Source organism: Aedes aegypti, chromosome 2 (genome assembly GCF_002204515.2).
Source record: "Aedes aegypti strain LVP_AGWG chromosome 2, AaegL5.0 Primary Assembly, whole genome shotgun sequence".
Taxonomy (NCBI): Eukaryota; Metazoa; Arthropoda; class Insecta; order Diptera; family Culicidae; genus Aedes; species Aedes aegypti.
In genome coordinates this window covers 423621195-423640516 of record NC_035108.1, presented here as the reverse complement: position 1 = coordinate 423640516, position 19322 = coordinate 423621195, and the positions used below count along the sequence as shown (strand labels likewise).

General features: G+C 39.5%; 1 protein-coding gene and 1 non-coding gene across 2 annotated transcripts; both read left to right on the top strand.

The window, feature by feature from the left end:
- The first annotated feature begins 532 nt into the window (after nt 1–532).
- LOC5564813 (segmentation polarity homeobox protein engrailed) lies at nt 533–18239 on the top strand. Its single transcript, XM_001649112.2, has 3 exons — nt 533–2278; nt 15652–15752; nt 15878–18239. Exons 1-3 carry the CDS (start codon nt 1105–1107, stop codon nt 16124–16126), a joined length of 1524 nt encoding a protein of 507 aa, XP_001649162.2. The 5' UTR covers nt 533–1104; the 3' UTR covers nt 16127–18239.
- A 777-nt stretch (nt 18240–19016) lies between these two features.
- Nucleotides 19017–19089, top strand: Trnaf-aaa. Its single transcript has one exon. It is a non-coding gene; the product is annotated as a tRNA-Phe (tRNA).
- Nucleotides 19090–19322: the final 233 nt, after the last annotated feature.

The window sequence follows — 19322 nt, the reverse complement described above, 5'->3', positions numbered from 1 at the left end:
AATCTCAATTGAATAATAAAGTTGTATGGAAGGTGCATTCGGTGACCGCACATCACTCTCGCGACGACGACGGCCGACACAAAGCGAAAGTGTGGAGGGAAAAGAGAAACAAAACCGCATACAATGGGTGACGGACGGTGGTGTTGGTGCGATGGAACAAGTTAATTCTCTGAGATTCCTCCATTGCACTGTGTTCGTACGGGCGTGTCGAGGAAGACACGCCTACTGCGGGAGCGATGCAACCAATACAGACGCAGGTCAATTAGCGAGGATATATGTTTGTGTTGATGAATTTATTTGCGCTCGGTCTCGTTTGCTCTCGCGATTGTGACATAAGCAGGTCTCTTTTTTGCCTGTTTTGATTCAATCAAGGGTGCGATGGTGTGCGTTGTGTAAACTGATCGTCTTGATTAGGGCCTGAGGATTGAAAGAGCACGGAGCTACATGGAGATGGATGCAGGAACGGGATGGACTGAGAGTTAATAGAGACACCAGGAGAATCAGCAGCCGCAGCAAAAAACAAACCAGTCAGTTTGGTTGAGCTCTCACTCAGCTGTCAGTCACAGAGGCTCAGATCACAGGTGACATTTGACTATGTCACATCACAATTTATAATAGAGGATAGAAGAGCTCGCTCTCTTGGACCACGCGCGCGATCTTCGGATCATCGGTTCTTCGCATTCTTTCTTCGGTGCTTGGATCTTGTCGTTCGTTAATTGTGTTGTGTGGCCTAGCCTGGAGAGATTCCATCATTCAATTTGCTGTCGAAATCGGCCGGACGCGTGTTTGTTTTACCCCTTGGAGGGTAGTGATTTTTTCTCAGACGCCTTACACCCTCCGTTACACTTCGTTGGTGTCGGTCCTCATGGAAGCACATGAGCTCGTACAGCTCTCGGTTTGACGTTCGGTGCTCGCTCGAGTGTGAAGTGTAAAGTGTTGGTTTGCGAATGACGAGCCCTCAAGTGACGATTGATAGAGGTTTGAAAAATTATCGGAGAAAATTCTCCTAGTGAAATCGAAGAAAGATTTTTGTGCAAAACAATTTAGAACATCTTTTAAGTGAAGTGTTCAGTTTTAGAGAAAACATTTGGAAGACCATCAAGCATGGCATTGGAAGACCGTTGCAGTCCACAGAGTGCTCCAAGTCCGCCACACCATCACCATCATCACCACAGCCAGAGTCCGGTTCACTCCGCAACCGCAACGATGATGAGTCCGACCGCAACGGGGACCATGCGAGTTTCGCCTAGTGCCGGGGAGATGTCGCCACTGGTACCAATTCCTCCGATGCACATTAAGCAGGAGGTCACAGATCAGATTGCTCCACCGCCACCCCAGCAGCCCAGCATCACCTTCTCGATCTCCAACATCCTGAGCGATACCTTTGGAAAGACCCCAGTGGTTCCCATCGCCACTCAACAGCCCCCGAGCCCTATGGCAAGCCCTCCCTGCAGTTCGGACTCCAACAGCCCAAATGGCCCATCTCTGCACCACCGGAGAGATAGCCTCTTCCGTCCGTACGAAATCAGCAAATCCCCAAGATTATGCTCCAGCAATGGAAGCAGCAGTCATAACCCGTACCACACGGATAGCGAATCTCAGGACTCGACTTGCTATGAACCGCAAACTCCAAACCCTGCCGCCAGTATGCTAATGTTCAACAACAACCACTACCACCCGCGGATCCCTACGCTGTACGACTTTAGCACTAAGACCATCCCTAGCATAGACCCAAGAGCTGCTCTCCTGAACGGCTTCAGCGCCACCAGCTATCCAAAACTCCACGAAGAGATTATCAACAGCCATCGGAAGTTCCAGGCCAAACTGCTGGAGAGTCAGGTCAAGGCAGCGGCAGCAGCCTCCATCGGCCATCCGCATGCCATGCCTCCACTAGGTTCCCTGTGTAAAACGGTTTCGCAGATCGGTCAACCCGCGGCTCCGGCAACTCCCATCGGTTCCACCAATGGCACCAGTGGCAACGGCGCCGGAACACCCAACAGCATCGCCAGCAGTAGTGCCAGCAGTCCCAAGTTGAGTCCGAGGCCGATTCCGAAACCGACGGCCACGGTTGCGTCCAGTTTGCCGGGAAATCACGGTGGGGAAAGTCATAGGAATGGAAGTGATGGTGGTCATCATCACAATGGCGGCAGTAATGACGGGGGGATGTCCTCGGATGATGCCCGGTCGGAAACGGGCAGCAGCAAGGATGGCGAAAGCGGGAGCAATCTGTGGCCGGCCTGGGTGTATTGTACCCGGTACAGCGATCGACCGAGTTCGGGTGAGTTTTTTTTTCTTGGGTATTGGGGTGAGGGATGGTCAGTTTTTCCAAGCATTTGTGATTGTGAGTCTAAAGTTTACTATAATACGATTGAGTAATAGCCTCCTAAAATTTCTAATGAAATCTTGTTTTTATTAAATAACACGACAGAGTATGGCCAATTTCCTCGCTCAAATAAAGACTCTACCATATTTCAATTACTTTTTTAATATGACTTGAATTTAACTTGAAACTTGACACTTTTGATTATGTTTGATGTTCACTTCACCAACAAATTTTTGCTGAGGGTTAAACTTTTTAATAAGTGCTTGCACTGAGATTGTTCCTATCTGACATTTTGGAAGGGCACAGAAAACAAAATACACCCAAAATTTGAGTTTAAACCAAGGGTCGTGACAAAATAAATAATAACAGAAAAAATGTTGTTTGCAGGGCATTGAAACCCTATTGTAACATTCCAAGTAACATTAGCGACTGAAAAAAAGTTTGTTCAGCGAAACTTCGAAGTAGTTTGTTCAACTCTTATTTCACTTAAATGTTTCAACTGAATTGTTGTCATTAAACTCAGAGATGATCCTCTTTGATAGTTACTTGGTTTACTGTTAAAAACGATATTTTGTTATGAGCTTTCAAAAATACGTTCGAATATTAACTTTATTATCTCCGTGCTTAGTTCAGGAAAGTTCAAAATCTGTTTCCTTAGTGTTAAGTGACTTTGAATACTAAAGTTTGATCTATTGGAAGCTGCTACTGAAGCGTTTTTAAAATTCAGAATTTTTATAATTCAGTTCACTTTTTGTTTCACATGCAAATGATAGTTTAATGGAAGTTAATTTTCAAAGGAATCTGAAATCACGAATTCCAATAAAATGATATTCTAAACTTAACCGATACTGCTAACATGGGCTTTTATATAAATAAATTTTTACGTTTTGATGATAAATCAGCAGTATGACAATCAGTTTTATGAAGCTATCTACTGATCCAGTGAATCCATTCAAAAATCATATATTTTGGAGCAGAAAAAGGTTCGATCAGTGACCATTAACACATTTTTGCATCTATTTTAACCATTATTTAATTGTAACGTACTTATTTTAATTCAAAAGTTGCTCTAAAAATTCTTCAACAAATCGCTCAAGTGAATTAAACTATACGATATGTAATACACTTCATAATACGCTCATATTCCCTTAGGCATCACGTAGTAAAATACATTGAAATGTCAAATTAAGAATTTCACATTTGCAACAAAACAAGGTTGATTTTATGACCAACCGTGACTATACAACAGAACAAATTTTGATGTTGTTGTTTAAGGGGACTTAAAGGTCATTTGTCCCTTACTTATTTTCAAGAACTTATGGAGTGGAAACATTCATTTATAATTGATAAAATTGACCAAATTTTTCAGCTTACTTTCTAAAATCTATTATTTCCCTAAATAGTTCATGATTAGTATTTTATGATACAACAATTATCAATTTTGTCAAACTAGGTTCTCATGTAAATAAGGAATCCTTAAAAAATTTCCCAAAAAAATTTGTTTCTCTGTTGTCATCAAGTTTTAAAAAACTTAACAATAACAATTTAAATTAGCATCATCTTCAAGCAAAATTTTCAGATTTGATAATTCTTCTAGTTAAAACAGTGTTTTACAAAGTATGATGAACCGGAAAATGACGGAGACTATTTTTTTTGCCTACGACTAGGCTAGAATATTAGTTTCATTGTCCCAAAGAGAGAAACCAATGAGAGGCTTTTTTGATGCGGTGGATTCAAGTTTTGATGGAAATATGTTAAAAATTTCTTTTCGATTAGATTTTCATGCATTTATATTATTAAAACGCACAAATAAATAGAATGTTGACAAAGAGTTTTCAAAATGTCATCACTAAACTACCCAAGTTACATTAGTAGCTGAACAACAGTTTATTCAGCTGAAATAATCTTTAGAGTGGTTTGTTCAACTCTTATTCCACCAACATGTTTGTTAGCTATTGTTTTAATAAACGAAAGTCAAGATAATGCGTTCCATATGTGTCGATTTACATTAGGAGAAATTAAAACAAATGTGCAAATAAATGGAATACGTTCGAACTTTAGAAGTCTATACGTTTATTTTTAATCTGATTATTCTCTATAGTTGAATAATAAATGCCCTATTTTAAATCACTTATTGAACAATGTTTTTACAATACTTACATTTTTCTAGCAAAAAAAAACCCACGCAGCCCACTTTTCTTCATTTGCGAAAATGAAGCCAATGTTTTTGACAACTCGTGGACAAAAAAAGCTGCTACTATCTGCTGCCATTTGCCGCTTCGTGAGTTATCCAAGATTTTGCAGAGCACCGTTTTTGGAGTGTTTTTACAAAAGTATCATTTAAGCTGAAAGTTTCGCTAGTTAGAGTGGAAATTTTATTTTGTTATTGTTAAGCTTTAAAAAATTGATGACAAAATATCTTTTATCAATTTTTTGTACGAAAAAAATTTCAAAATCTATTTTTTGGCTGTTTTTACTAAAGTATAATATCAGTGATAGAGTGTAAGTGTCTTCAGAGGAAATGTCAAAAATAGCTCAAAATCCCTCAATAACTTTGCAGACAATTTTTATCAGTTTCTTCTTATCTAGATCAAATCCGAAGGAGTCAAAATGTAGTATGACTTATTCCAAAATATTTTGTCGAAGACACCAAACCTTTAGGATGCATATCCAGAGTACTAGAGGTTTTGGCCGTCGAAAATAGCGGTCTACGCCAGTGTGCGACGTAAATTTTTCATCGAAATCGCGTTTTTATTACAAAATCTGATTCCCATGGAAATACACGTATTTTCTACATCACTTTAGAGATCAGCTCTGGCTTACAGAATCAATGCTTACCATTGAAATGACATCGCGTAACTTCATCAAATCCAACAGATAAATGGATTGCAAACAGATTTTAGGAAGTTTATAATATTGAGTAAATGTTCGGAAATTTTAGGAGTTTTCACAAATATCGATTGTTTCAACATGAATTCTCAGATGTTGGTATGAGTTTCTTGTTTACAAAATTTAATTACTTCAAATCAATCAGATTTTCTGCGGCCAACAAAATTTCTATTTCTTAAGATACTCCAAAAATATCTTGAAATTCCAGCATTTTTGTAATGATAATAACTGTCAAACTGAATCAAACAATTTGTAATGTTTAAAAGATATTCGAGATAATCGATTGCACAGTGGAACAAGCATCAAAATACCGCTGTTTACTTGATTTGCAATCGTTGAATCTATTGACGTCTTCAAAAATGTCATAGCACGTCTGGTTTTGAGATATTCGATTCTGCACTCTTTTTTTTTTTTTTTTACTTATCTCGTTTATTTGGCAGGCTCAGGCGCCGTAGGGCATAACAGAGCCGAAATCTTTTCTTTTTTTACATTATTTACATTCTGAAATTTGAACTTATTTTAAAAACTATGTTAGTTTTCGGAAGTTCTAAGGTTAGTGGATACATTTGAAATAGGGAAGGAAAGGATTTTTTGGAATTTCTTAAGCTACTTAGACTACTAAGCTGATGAAGCTTGAAGGGACAGGATGTCCAGATCTGTAATGAAACTAAGCAGAAACGGTTTGTGGGAGACACGACGAGAAGAGGACAATTTGACGGAGAAAAAGAAAGACAGGGAACGAACACAATCAAACCCGGATATTGATACGCTTCAAAAACAGATGGATTAAATTCATATATTCTAAATATTCTGCACTCTTAAAAGTAATGAAAATTACTGCGGACGTTATTCACATTATTACTGAATGACACAAAATGACGTAAACATGTGTTCTGAAAGATGTATTGAACGAAAAATTTAATTTTACATGATGAAGGACATGAAAACGATGCCACTATGATTGACATTTTCCGAATCAGACACCCTCGTATTTAAAACGTGACGCAAATTCACGTCATTTGGCTCGCTTCTTTTATGTGCATCTAAAAGACGTAAAATCACATGATTTTTTCGGAGTGTGTGAAAATACATTATTCATTGATTTCTGTAAACTTGTAAACTTTCCCAACTTGTATGGGGCTGTCCATTAATTAGGTAAGGGGTTATGGGGGGAGGGGGGGTTTGAGATTTCTTACGTGCCATACAATTTATTTTGGATTTTCATACAAAAAATCTTATCATGGAGGGAGGGGGGTTGAAAAATCCCGAAAATTGTCTTACGTAATTAATGGACCGCCCCTATGCTAATGTATGTGCTTAATTTACCACAGAAATCAGTGTTTAGGTTCTTAAGAATACGAAACATAGAATTTTGTAACGTAATAACTAAGACGTTACTTTTGGATGCTTTTGAAAAATATTGTTTCTGGAAGAAACTACAAACTTTGTAATGGAAAACCAAAAAAAATTAACAATTTAAATCAAACTATGTCTCATAAAAAAGCTTAAGTCATGTCTGAAGACACATAGTTTGATCCATGAGACGCGTAAAAAAGGTATTTGTTCCGCTGTGTTGTCTATTCATTGATTGGAAACTCGACAAAAGATAAGAAAAATAATCGATATGCCTTGCAGAGCTCTCAGAGAAATTTCATTAGGATTTTAATAAGTTGTTGAGTTTTTACTTACAAAAGTTTCTCCTCACATAAGGAGGTCTTCCTGGCGAAATGACTGAACGAATTTCTAAAGCATTTTGTCTAAACATTGCTAGCTGAGCTAATGATGATATGATTGATGGAATTTCTTGAGATACTTTAGAAGCAATTCAAAGTGTAACTCATAATAAATACAGTAGTTCTTTCGGTGTATATTTTTGAAAAGTTTTGACTTATTCTTTAGAAAACATTTGGTCGGAAGTCTGACTGAACTTAAGATATATGTTGTCGTAAATTCTGTAGGATAACAATCTGGAGAAAATATAGTAGTATCTTCTCAAAGAATATACTGAGCAAATTCTGAAGGAATAAAGTTACAAGTGAAGTGTCTGAACTGATTTCAAGCTAAAATTTCTCGTAGAGGGCCTGAAAAAATGGTTAACCAAATTCGTTTTAGAATTTTCAGCAGACGTAGACATCTTTTTCTTCCACAAACGCCCTCAAAACGTGTAACTCTTGTATTTTAGTATGATGACTCTTAGGAAACCCAAGACTTATCAACTGAAGTAAAATTTGACGGAATATTTATAACACAAACTTTAGGTGGATTCCGTTTTTTGATGTATGATTTTCAGTTCAGTTTCTCATAAATTTTCTTAAAAAAAATCATGGTTAAGAATCTACTAGAGGTTCTAAACTCATGGCTGCTTTAACAGATTTGTGACAAAAATTCCTTTAGAAAAATATCTACACGTAATTTTGTGGTATTTTCTCAAATAATGCCCTGAAATATTTCTGGTGGAATGATGAACTGGTGGAACACCTGAACTAATTAAAAGTTGATATTTTTAGTAGAGGTCCTGGACGAACTCTTCTCCAAACAACCAAAACTTCGGATAGAAGGGCATGTTTTGGCTTAATCAGTTAACTTTTTAGGTAATTGATCGAACTTTGCAGTTCGTTGAAGTTGCGTATAGAAAATGATATTAACTTTCAAGTAGAAAAAAAATCAGTAGAAAAAAAATCAAAAGGCATTCAAATGTTAGACTTTTGGACTACACTACTAAGTTTAACCTAGTGAAGGTTCTAGACGGCTTGCTGGCAAACTTATCAAATAAAGCCTGCTACAGTAGATGACTGTCTGAAGTGAAAATCTTCTATAGAGGGATGAGGCGTTTACAATCATCTGATTTTAGAGCACTTTGATGTAAACAAATGCATAGACGGACCTGTAACATGAAAATGCCTTTTGAACGTTTGCTCGTATGGATGTTCAGTTCGCGTACTTTTCTTACGAGGGGCGATAAATGATCACATGAGGAATCCAGTTCTGCATATTCTGGTTCTGATTCGTAAAAAAATTAGCCAGAATTCAAAATACCCTGAAACTATTTTTAAAACACGTTTGAAGTTCGTATGGAAATCACTTTTCGACATATTTTACTATGGGACGAGCTGAATTGAAATGACATGGAGTATACAAACTGAAAACTACATCGATAACTTTTAGTGTTGAAATTAGGATATTGAAGCGCAATAAAATTGTGTTATACTTAGAAAACTGTGCTCTTTCGATCAAGCTACGAAAAACTGCAACTTTTTCATCGACCCAATTCAGATAACTTCTTAAGCAAACTTCTAAAGTGTAAACACGATTTGCAAATGATTTACGAAGGGTTATTTCTTATATAAATAGCTGTATTTTAAGTTGAATCTGTCATCAAGATTGCATCGCTAACGGTTCGATGCAGCTTATCATCGATTATTTCGAACCATAAAACGGTGCTTCAATTGGATCCTTAACACTGGATTATAGACTTCCATCTTCACGCTCATTTTCTACACAATGATCTATTTATTTCCAATCGGGGCACGCAGCCAAGACGAAGATAATGACGATCGCTATCTTTTCTATGGCAATCCAAAACAGGACCGCTAACTCATTTAATCGACACAATTCTCCACTTTTTATCCATCGAACGTTCCGTTCCTCGAAACGCATCCCTTCCAACAACCCAACTGAAATAAATAGTCGATTAATTGAAGAAATAAATAAATTCATTTGCGAAAGCCAATCTTACCCAACCATCCAATTCGCCCGGACAAGGCAAAAGAAGTATCGAAATTGACTGGCTGCCAGCAGATAAGACCGATTGCGAGCAACGTTCGCCGGAAAATTGCTCTATTTGAAGGTGGAAGGACGTGGCCATTGCCGCCGCCGCCGTTATCCCATCTATTCATTGAAACTGAAGTTAATTAATATCGCGTATCGATAACTCAGCCGAAGCACCGCTGCGAAGTAGGCATTGCAATTGCAAAAAGGCGCGATAATGGCGGACCCTGGAAACTGATCTAGATAGGTCGCTGCAGGGTTGGACTCCGGCCGAGCGTAAAGTCGTCTGACGTTTCAATCGAGCGCCGGAAGGGGGGCGATTCAATGGCGGTATTATTTTCTCCCAAATGAACACTTTTATTACGAAATAATTAAAATTTATTAACCTCCACGTACGCGCTCCCGTCACAGTGCATTAAGCTCGCCGCGGCTAGAGAATCTTGATCCATCCGGACGCTGCTGGTAGTTTTACGACCTCTCTTGGGAAAGGAGAAAATTTGTACGACACGCTTCCCTGATTTGTTCTTTTGTCTGACTGCTCCGAAGTTCGGGAGTCGATAATTGGAGACGATGATCGGCGCGTAGTTTGTTAGTTGTCTCTGATGGTCGGTGGCGGAACATAAATCGATCATCGCCCGCCATAAAATCCGGCCCGAGAAATGTTCCAACATATCATCAAACATATTAATTTCGATGGAGAGGGGGGATCGAGATAGACGAGGGGTAGACAAAGGCGCAACTGTCAACCGGGGTGCGGTTGACATCTGTTCTCTTCTGCTGCTGTTAATGGCCCCCTCGTTGAACTGTGTCATCACTTCTGTTCGGTTCTGTCGCCCGTTGCCTGTGTGTTCGAGAAGAAAAAAGTTCAAAGTGGAAATAACGAAAACAAATAAACAAATCCGTTGGATTTGGAGAGATGATCAAAGACAAATCACGGCTCTAATTTGTGGAAGTGTTGACACTCACGATCTGTCAAATTTCAGTTCAGTGGATCAAGTGTTTTGAGTGTTGCAAATGAAATCATGTACGAAAAATTAGGGGAAACACACAAGGTTGAAATCTAACACTAAATTTTTGACGTAAAAACCTTAAACGCAGATGAAATGGAAATTTTCCAGTCCAATTTGTTGCGCAACCGAAAGACGATTGGACGTATCCAGCCATGAAGTCGTCAAAACGACTGATCGTGACTGCTGATAGAAGTCATAATTTTCGAAGCTTGAAAGTCCTCAAAAACACGCAATCCTTTGACACAGAATTCTCAAAGCAAAGATGACGTGACAGATAATTACATTCCACTCGAAGTCACTACCGTCTTGTAGTATTCGTGCAAGAGACGGATACGCCCCTCCAATAGAGCCTCCCAGTTACGTTCACACAATCAGACTTATCCCCGCTTTGGTGCCATTGTTTACAATCGTGCGGGTATTGATAAGCCTTTTCAATTTCTTGAGAAGTTTAATTGCTTCATGAAAATCTAATGAAGTCATAAGCAACCACATGTATGCTACCGAGCCAATCACGTGAAAAGACTTCCGTTCTACTTGGCGACGTCCGTATGCAAATGTCAAATGCACACGTATATAAACAAACTCTGGCAGAAGGGGACAATTATGTCATTACGCCAACTGGCTGCTAAAGAATATAACCCCGATAATTATCCTGCCAGAGGGCGTTCTTGCCGGTGACAAACTAGACGAGTTTGTTTACCTACACTCCATTCGGTGAGAACTTTGACAGTTGGTGGCGCAACACCGTGTCTCGCATCGTCGATCGATGAAGACCTCAATCAATCGACCGATCGCACTGCCATCTGCGGCCGTTTGCGACAATCACTTTTCTTTGCGTCGCACATAAATGGATTATCGCGCAAATCTAGCTCATCTGTCAAAAAAGCGGATCATAGATAGCCACGCTTGGTCATGTGCGCCATATTTGTGCGCACTTCGCCGATAACCTCAATCGCGGCACTTCGATACGGCAGGATTGTGCGGTATTGCTGCGTGGATTTTTATGGCGCGACGAAGACGGTCTACGTGTCGGCATTCAGCGGCAATTTGTTTCCTCCGTACTCAGCTGCGGTTTTTTTTGTCGATCGCGAAAACTGTCAAGTTGCGCGAGATGGAATGTGCGCCAAAGAAGGGCCGCACACGCGGTAATTTGTTCAGCGGGTTTCAATTGCCGCGTCGTTATAGCGGAAGGGTTTGAATACGGGAACAGGGCAAAATTTGATTGCGGAGGGTTTGATTTATGGCAGGAGATAATCGCCAGCATCTTGCGAAGAATCGTTCTGGCCAGAAGAGGGTGATAATTTATTCATGAACCGTCATAATTCCGTTTTTGGGATAAATGGGGTTACAGTCATTACGTCTGATTTATGGTAAGTAGATAAGCGTGGAATCCAGAGTGAGGGCTCTGATTTGCTATCGCCAATGAGACAAATTTGATCGGAATTTCACACAGATTGTTGTACTTTATTCTTAATTTGTTGATTGATATCTACTCACATTATCACTGACTTAACGTATCAAAGCAAATCGCAGCGGACAACACTAATCATATGGATAAACCATGGTTTGTTTATGGCAGATCTGTTAAAACATAGCAGCTTCTTGAGAGCGAATTTGGTCGTCAAAATTCAACTCGATTTGGTTGGGGTTAAGGAATCGAACATTTGGATAAGGCTATACATGAGGACTTTCTGCGATAGGACTGACAGCTAAAAGTGTGCAAACAAAAAACCAGCTAATCGCAGCTGTCTCATGGATTGCCTTATTTTGTTGTTTGACCATTATCGCTCACTAAAGGCTGCACACTGTGATGTCAAATGAAAAGGCTTATTGACAACATATGCGCTCCGTATTACAATAGGCCTTTTCATGTGACAGGTCCGTCTATGCATTTGTTTACATCGGTGGTGGACCGGTGCAAACACGAGGCTGTCATTTCCATAGAAGAACTGTCAAAGAGCTTCCCGATCAGCTAATAAGGAACGTCATGTGAAAAGGCCTATACGTGGCCCATCCTAGACAACCATAAATTGCATAGTAGTTCACGATTAAAGTCGTTTATTTATACGAATTATATCACACCATGTAGATGTGAGAATATTTGATCAATGAGCTTCCTCTCATTAAACGTTATTTTATGAGTTCATATCATTAACAGTGTTGCCACATTTTTTCCGACTTTCATCTGTGTTTTCGGCTGAAAAAAACTTTTTTATCTTAAGTCAACCTTAAAAAATCTTGATAAAAATCTGTGTCGCATTAAAATCCAATTTTTTTTTTGGTTTAAAAAGAACTTTTGCGAACGTTTTATGGGTGTTCTTGGAATGTCAACAATTTTTATTATGAGCTTATTCTACCAAAAGTAAATTGAAGATGCATAATTGTTTCTAAAAATTCAAAATACGTAAGATTTTGAGAAAACCTAAAAATAGTAATGGCATTTCTGTTTTATATCTAAACCTTGTCATAAACTCGTGAAATATCCTAAAATCTTAAAAATCTTTGTTTTCTAAAAAATCTGTGATCTGTGATCACAGATATCTGTAAGCAAAAACAAGAAAAAATCTGTGTAATTACAGATAAATCTGTGTATGTGGCATCATTGATCATTAGGGGCCTTCCTTAGCCGAGTGGTTAGAGTCCGCGGCTACAAAGCAAAGCCATGCTGAAGGTGTCTGGGTTCAATTCCCGGTCGGTCCAGGATCTTTTCGTAATGGAAATTTCCTTGACTTCCCTGGGCATACAATATCATCGTACCTGCCACACGATATACGAATGCGAAAATGGCAACTTTGGCATAGAAAGCTCTCAGTTAATTACTGTGGAAGTACTCATAAGAACACGCAGGCTCTGTCCCATAGAGGTGACAAGTGTGCTAGAATAAGGGCGTAAGTCGCAAGATCGATTTCTCTCCATCGATCCACTCTTCTGTGAATAAAGGTGACAAGATGCGAGTTTGTTAGCAATTTTTCACTTCATGACGCTAGGCAGCGATGCAATCTTGCGTCCTGAGGTTAAAAAAGCGGACAAACCTGCATCTTGTCACTTTTATTCACAGAAGAGAGGATCGATGAAGAGAAATCGATCATGCGACTGACGCCCTTATTCTAAAACACGCTTGACTTGATGGTCCGTTCAATATCAATTTATCAAGCCAAGTACCTCGACAACCAGAATGTATACATTCTGGTTGTCGAGGTACTTGGCTTAGTGGAAAAGTTCGCGTGTACAAAGCAAGCTTGATACCGTGATGCATCAATACCCGGACGCTTAAGGCGACACAAATGTTCAAACTCTAATATGAGTGTGTTGTTTTAGGACATTCTTAATGTAATACTGTTTGATACATTGTTTCAAGCTGGATCTTCAAGAAAGTGATGAACTTTTTGGTAAAAACCATGATTTTAATATGAATATCATTCAAATATTAGAGCATGTCTTGTCTATAAATCCGGACACCTGATGGAAACGTTGTCTTTAAATCCGGACACTTTTGAATCGATATCCGGACATCGGTATTGTAGTATGTAATATTCGTTCAATTCAAATAAAACCATATCAACACACAATGAAATATCAATGTTTAGTAAGTTTGATGTCCACGTTTGCCCTACAATTTGAAAAAGAATGGTACGGTTGTAATATACGTGGTTTGGTTAACTGAAACGAAGTACATGTTGCTTGAACTGCACTCGATGTGACTCGAAAAGTTATCATGAACGTTGTGCACAATTTATTTCACATTAAATTGAATTCTGATAACTCACTATGCTTCCCCTAGTTATTTTTCAAGTCTTTTCTAATTTGTCTTTCTACAAACTCACTTACACTAGTTGTACGTTGGTCTTCTAGACGATGTCCGGATCTTAAAACAATGGATCGTAATCCCGGACAGTCTTTTAAAACACCGATAAATATATATATTTCCAACTTATTTATAACAGTGGAGTCCCCAAACATCCAAAATATCTCTTCTTAAACACTTATGGTTGGAACTTTTTATAAAAATATAGTTCACAAACTTTTTCTGCACTCGAACGATATTCGCGCGTTCATCGATCGCAAAATTTGAGTTCGAGTTGGACCGTATCGAGATGACGTCCTACATGAACAAATTATTTGTTTTTATTTTTATTAATTATTTGACGATGGTTACTAGATCAGAAATAAATGTAAAATGATTAGTATTGTTAAAATTAAAGGGAATGAATAAAAACCAAACATATTATCACTTAATTATAACTTTAATTTATCAATAGCACCAGAGTGTCCGGATATTGGTACCGTCCGGATTTTGATTCACCACGGTAGATGGTGGCAACCAGTATTGCACGCTAAATGCCAAAAAGGCCTTTGCACACAGTAATGTTAAACGAAAAGGCCTTTTGATAAAATATGAGTTTCATCCATATTCACGAGACGCGACGGAGACAAGACAGACATACCATAGGTTGATGATGGTTCATTTGCGGATAAAGCTTACGATATGTATGTTTTATATCCTTTGCTATAAACAAAACTATAATGTCAATTATTCTGCAATGAAAAGCTTCTATCAAACTTCTTGTCATCTTACAATCGAGAAAACCGATGAAGAGAAATTCTGCACATTACATTCACTTTAATGGTAGAACAGACTGAATAACTTGGAAATTAATGTTCCCTCAAAAAGAAGCTGAAACTTCAGATCGCTCCAAGCAACTCGCCATACCCCTCGTTCCATCGAAAAAGCCATTTCCGCTCCCGGCCTTTCTGTATTAAAACGTCAAATTATCGCTTCGGCTGCCTTCACCAACGTGTAAGTTTGCTGTGATAAATATTCATGCCCTCCGAGAGACAGGTTATACATTCCGACAGGTAACTACCAAGTCGAGAAACCAAGCAAAACTGTTTCAGTGTCGGTCAGCAGCAGCAGTAGCTCCCCGTCTAGCACAGCCCTGCGCACACGCCATTCCGAAAGTAACCGAATTAATTATCAAACATGTTTATTAATTCAAATAAAGCAATACGACCGACTTTGTCTACCAACTTTAGACTAAGAATGCCCATTTCTCGTTTTATTAATTTGAATCACCCATCTGCGAACCCCTCGGCGAAAAGGTATGCCGGAAAAGTTTCCGAAAAATTATCATACCGAAGTGATTAATATTACCGTCAAGAGTTCTAACAGCCATTGCGCGTGGAAAGTTTGACGTGAATAAACTTTCTTCCCCCCGACTAATTACCGCCGAAATAGAGCAATACAAACAAAGAAGCTAACGTATGCTTACCCCCCGTGCGCAAATTACCACCGAAAACTGTCAAAAGTTGAAAATTATGTACCGGTGGCGAGGGATAGGAATGTGCGAAAATCACGTTCTTTTGCCTCGCCGGGGGAAAACGCCGCGTGACACTTGAAGTATTGGCACAGTGAACTCCACCCCTGCTGTCACTCGGGAGGAACGTTCCAGTTCGCTGAGCGAGCTCCTATCTCAAATCATGCCTTAATTGAATTAGATAACAAGCCTTAAGTATTATTTATGCTTGCACAATACGCGCGATGCTGGTTGGTAACCAGTTATTAGTTATTTCTCATTTCGCAAACCGTTTGCTGATTCACACTCGGGCGCTGGCAGTGACATTTTTATTAATTCCAACGCTTTTTTCTCTCGCTCTTTACAGGTCCCCGCTACCGACGAACAAAGCCTCCCAAACAGAAGGGCGAAACTGAGGAAAAGCGGCCTCGCACCGCATTCACCACTGCCCAACTGCAAAGACTGAAGGTAAGCGCGCAACCCTGCGTTTGACAGTTATTTGTTTACATTCTCTGGTCCCACCCCTGAAAAAACCCTGTTCCAATTACACCATCTGATCGCGTTTTCTCTATTCTTCTCCGCTCGATTAACAGAACGAATTCAACGAAAATCGCTACCTAACGGAGAAACGCCGACAAGCACTGAGTGCCGAACTCAATCTCAACGAGTCGCAAATCAAGATCTGGTTCCAGAACAAGCGGGCCAAGATCAAGAAGACGTCATCGGAGAAGAACCCGCTGGCCCTGCAGCTGATGGCCCAAGGTCTCTACAATCACTCGACGGTGCCGCTGACCAAGGAGGAGGAGGAGCTGGAAATGCGCATGAACGGACAGATTCCCTAGACGGCGGAAGCTTCCGGAGCAACACTCACTTCGGAACAACGTGTGTTCCATTTTGTACCGCGTGAGTGACGTTTCGTTGTAAATCCTCTCGCAAGCGATCCGTCACCAGTCGTGGAAAGACGCGCGAGAACACGAACTAAGCAGGCGAGGCTTGATGTGAACGCGGAGGAGGGTAGGAATCGAGAAACAACAAAACCGGAGTACAATTACATTTAAATAATTGAATTAATACTCCTGGCGTCTCCGCTGGTTGTCCTTCCTTCTGCCCCTCCGTGTAAGACAAACAAATCCCGGTGATGAACTGAAATGCTAAACCGAGGCCATCGTGTTGATGGTGCGGTGAAAGATGCTGTATAATGTAAATATATAAATAATATTGAAATCGCTTCCTTTGCTCTCCAGTGTGAGGGGAAGGAAACTTTCTCACGCACAACTCTGAAGTCGAGCAAGTGTCAGAGGCGAAACGAGGGAGTGGAAAGTAGAGCAATTTTGTGAATGTTTGTTTGTTAAATTGGAAGCTGGAAGGCGAATGGACGGAAAGTTGTTGACCACACGAAAGAGTTTGGTTCAAATTAATGGTTTTGACGTATCGGATTCAATTGTCATGTTTGATTGGGCATAGAATTAGGCTTCTTTTCGGTAGTAAAAATCCGATTCATAGTGCAATAGAATGGTCAACCACTTCCAACACTTCATTTTCCTTCAGTTTCCCATCGAAATTGTGATTAGGATCAACAGAAACCGAATAGCAATAAACTTAGGAAAGTTATAGATGCGAGCTTCACCCCATCCAGTGTAAAAAACGAACTTCGCCAGAAAAAAGTGGCAGTTGTTCTCAAGCATGTAAATTATTCTCTTCCAAGTTTTAAATATTCTACGTTCAAATCTATACATACAGAGCACACTGTTCAAGCTAAGGTAGCAGAAGAAGAAGCCATTCATTGAAGCAATCACAAGCCTTTGCCGCATGTAAATAACCGCACATCCCTCTTCATTTCTGACCCCCCAGAAGCAAGAAGGTCGAGTGTAAAAAATTAGCTACTAAAATTTAATTGAGATTAACAGCAATCGCGTAGTAGGCTACCCCTACCAGAAGGCAACAGAAATCATCAGAAACAGATAAGCCTGCTTCGTCCGCCAGGTTCATTCCCACGCGGAAAAATTGAACAACTAGCCACCGTCGAAAAGCGGACCAGAGCTACAAAGTTGATAATTAATTCCCAAACGCAGCAACACCAGCGCCAGCCTGTCAGCGACCGATCCGTGAAACCAGTTTTGCGTGCGGAGGATCGCCGTCGCTACTCGTTCCTAATGCAAACCAGTGTTGCCACCTTTAATACTGCGTTTTGAGTTCAAACACCTCTATGACTAATTTTGTAAAAAATCTAGATCAAATCTACGCAATTTTCGAAATTTTGTTTGGAAATCTATAATCTGGTTACACAGAATTGTATCTGAAAAAAAAATCAATATGACCACAAAACCAATCTGTATATTTGGCATCACTGTAGCGAACCAGTGAAGAATCATCGTTGGAAGTGATCCAAAAGCGCGTAAAAACAGCAACCAGTCGACTAACCGAACGTGCGTGGTAGGAGTGTTCGGTTTATCGCTTCCGTCGTTGTTTTAGTAATCTAATCTAAATTATGTTTAATTATGCTTCGAAGCGGTGGTGGGTTTGGGATCGCTTCCAACGTAGGAACGGGGTGTTCCTCCTACTGGTTTTGAGAGACACTTTGCATATGATTGGCGAAATGGTAGGCTGGCAGATACTTTCCCCTTGAAGCTCAGAGGGCGAGCAACAGTTTATCGTTTCATCTATTTTTTTTTTGTTTCGCTTCGAGATTGCTATTTCTTCTTATAATACTATGATTAGGCTGCTACACGGCACACTACCAACCAATATAATTACTCCTAGATGTTAGCACGTAGGATTAGAGGCAAAACCCGAGAAAGAGAACTAAACTATAGCAGATTATCGCGATATATTGTAGACACAGAGTAGAAAGAGAAGACACAACCTATTATATATTATTTTAGCCCTTAGGAACCCGCATGAAAACTGCAAAAGAGAGCGTAATAAAATACACTCATGTGATATTCAAGAGATAAATGGAAGCTGTAGTTTGTATCGTTTTGAGCAAGATATCACAATTCCATTTTTTGAGATTAAGCTACTACAGTCAACTCTCCCTAACTCGATATTGAAGGGACCATCGAGTTAAAAGGTATTTAGTTACAGAACACAAAACCAGCGCAACTGCGATGCAAGGGACCATCGAGTTAGCCATGAAAACCAACTTTTACAATATCGAGTAAGGGAGAGTTAACTGTAATAAGTTTTCACTACAGACAAAAGACGAATACCAAAATAGCGCATAAATTTAATATTTGAAAGTTGACCAATAATTCACTCATAGCCCAACTTTGTCCTAGTTGTCCAAATTCAGTACTTTATGCATTGGGAATCAATGCTCGCGTGATTACGTTTTAAAATGAAAATTGTTCTAGTCTAACAACTACCGAAAAGCTAAACATTACATGTACTTTGCAATTGGATTAAATGGACAAATTGATGTGAAGTTTTGCAAAAAAGTTACACGTCTTCTCGGTGAGAATCGAACTCACGCGTTCCTGAACTCTAGTTAGGTCGCGTTACCTTTACCTTTCTATTGTGTGGGCTTTAAAAACCTCAGCCTTGCTGGCTAGTGTTGTGTGCTATTTCATTACCTAAAAAATAATGCGCTCTCGGGCTAGGCATAGGATTTATACAGAAAGCGTTGTGTTTGGATGGGCATCTAATTCTTCCAAAAGAGGTGCACTTATCGAGAAAGGACCACGTGATTATTGAGCTGAAATCGAATTCAGGTTAACTTCTGCGTTCATGAGTCTTCTCATGGCGTAGGGGTAACGCGCCCTAACTAAAGATCAGGGAGTCGTGAGTTCGATTCTCACTGAGAAGACGTGTAACTTTATCGCAAAATTTCACATAAATTTGTCCATTTAGTCCAATTGCAGAGTATATGTAATGTTTAGCTTTTCGGTATTTTTTAAACTTATACTCGGCTGGTTAGCCGTAAACCAAGATTCATAATTAAAAACAAGTGTTCTAGTCTGTTTATCTGTACCTTCACGGCATGCAAGCAAACGTTAAAGTGTACCTCTTTTTATTCCATTTTCAACTATACACAATCAT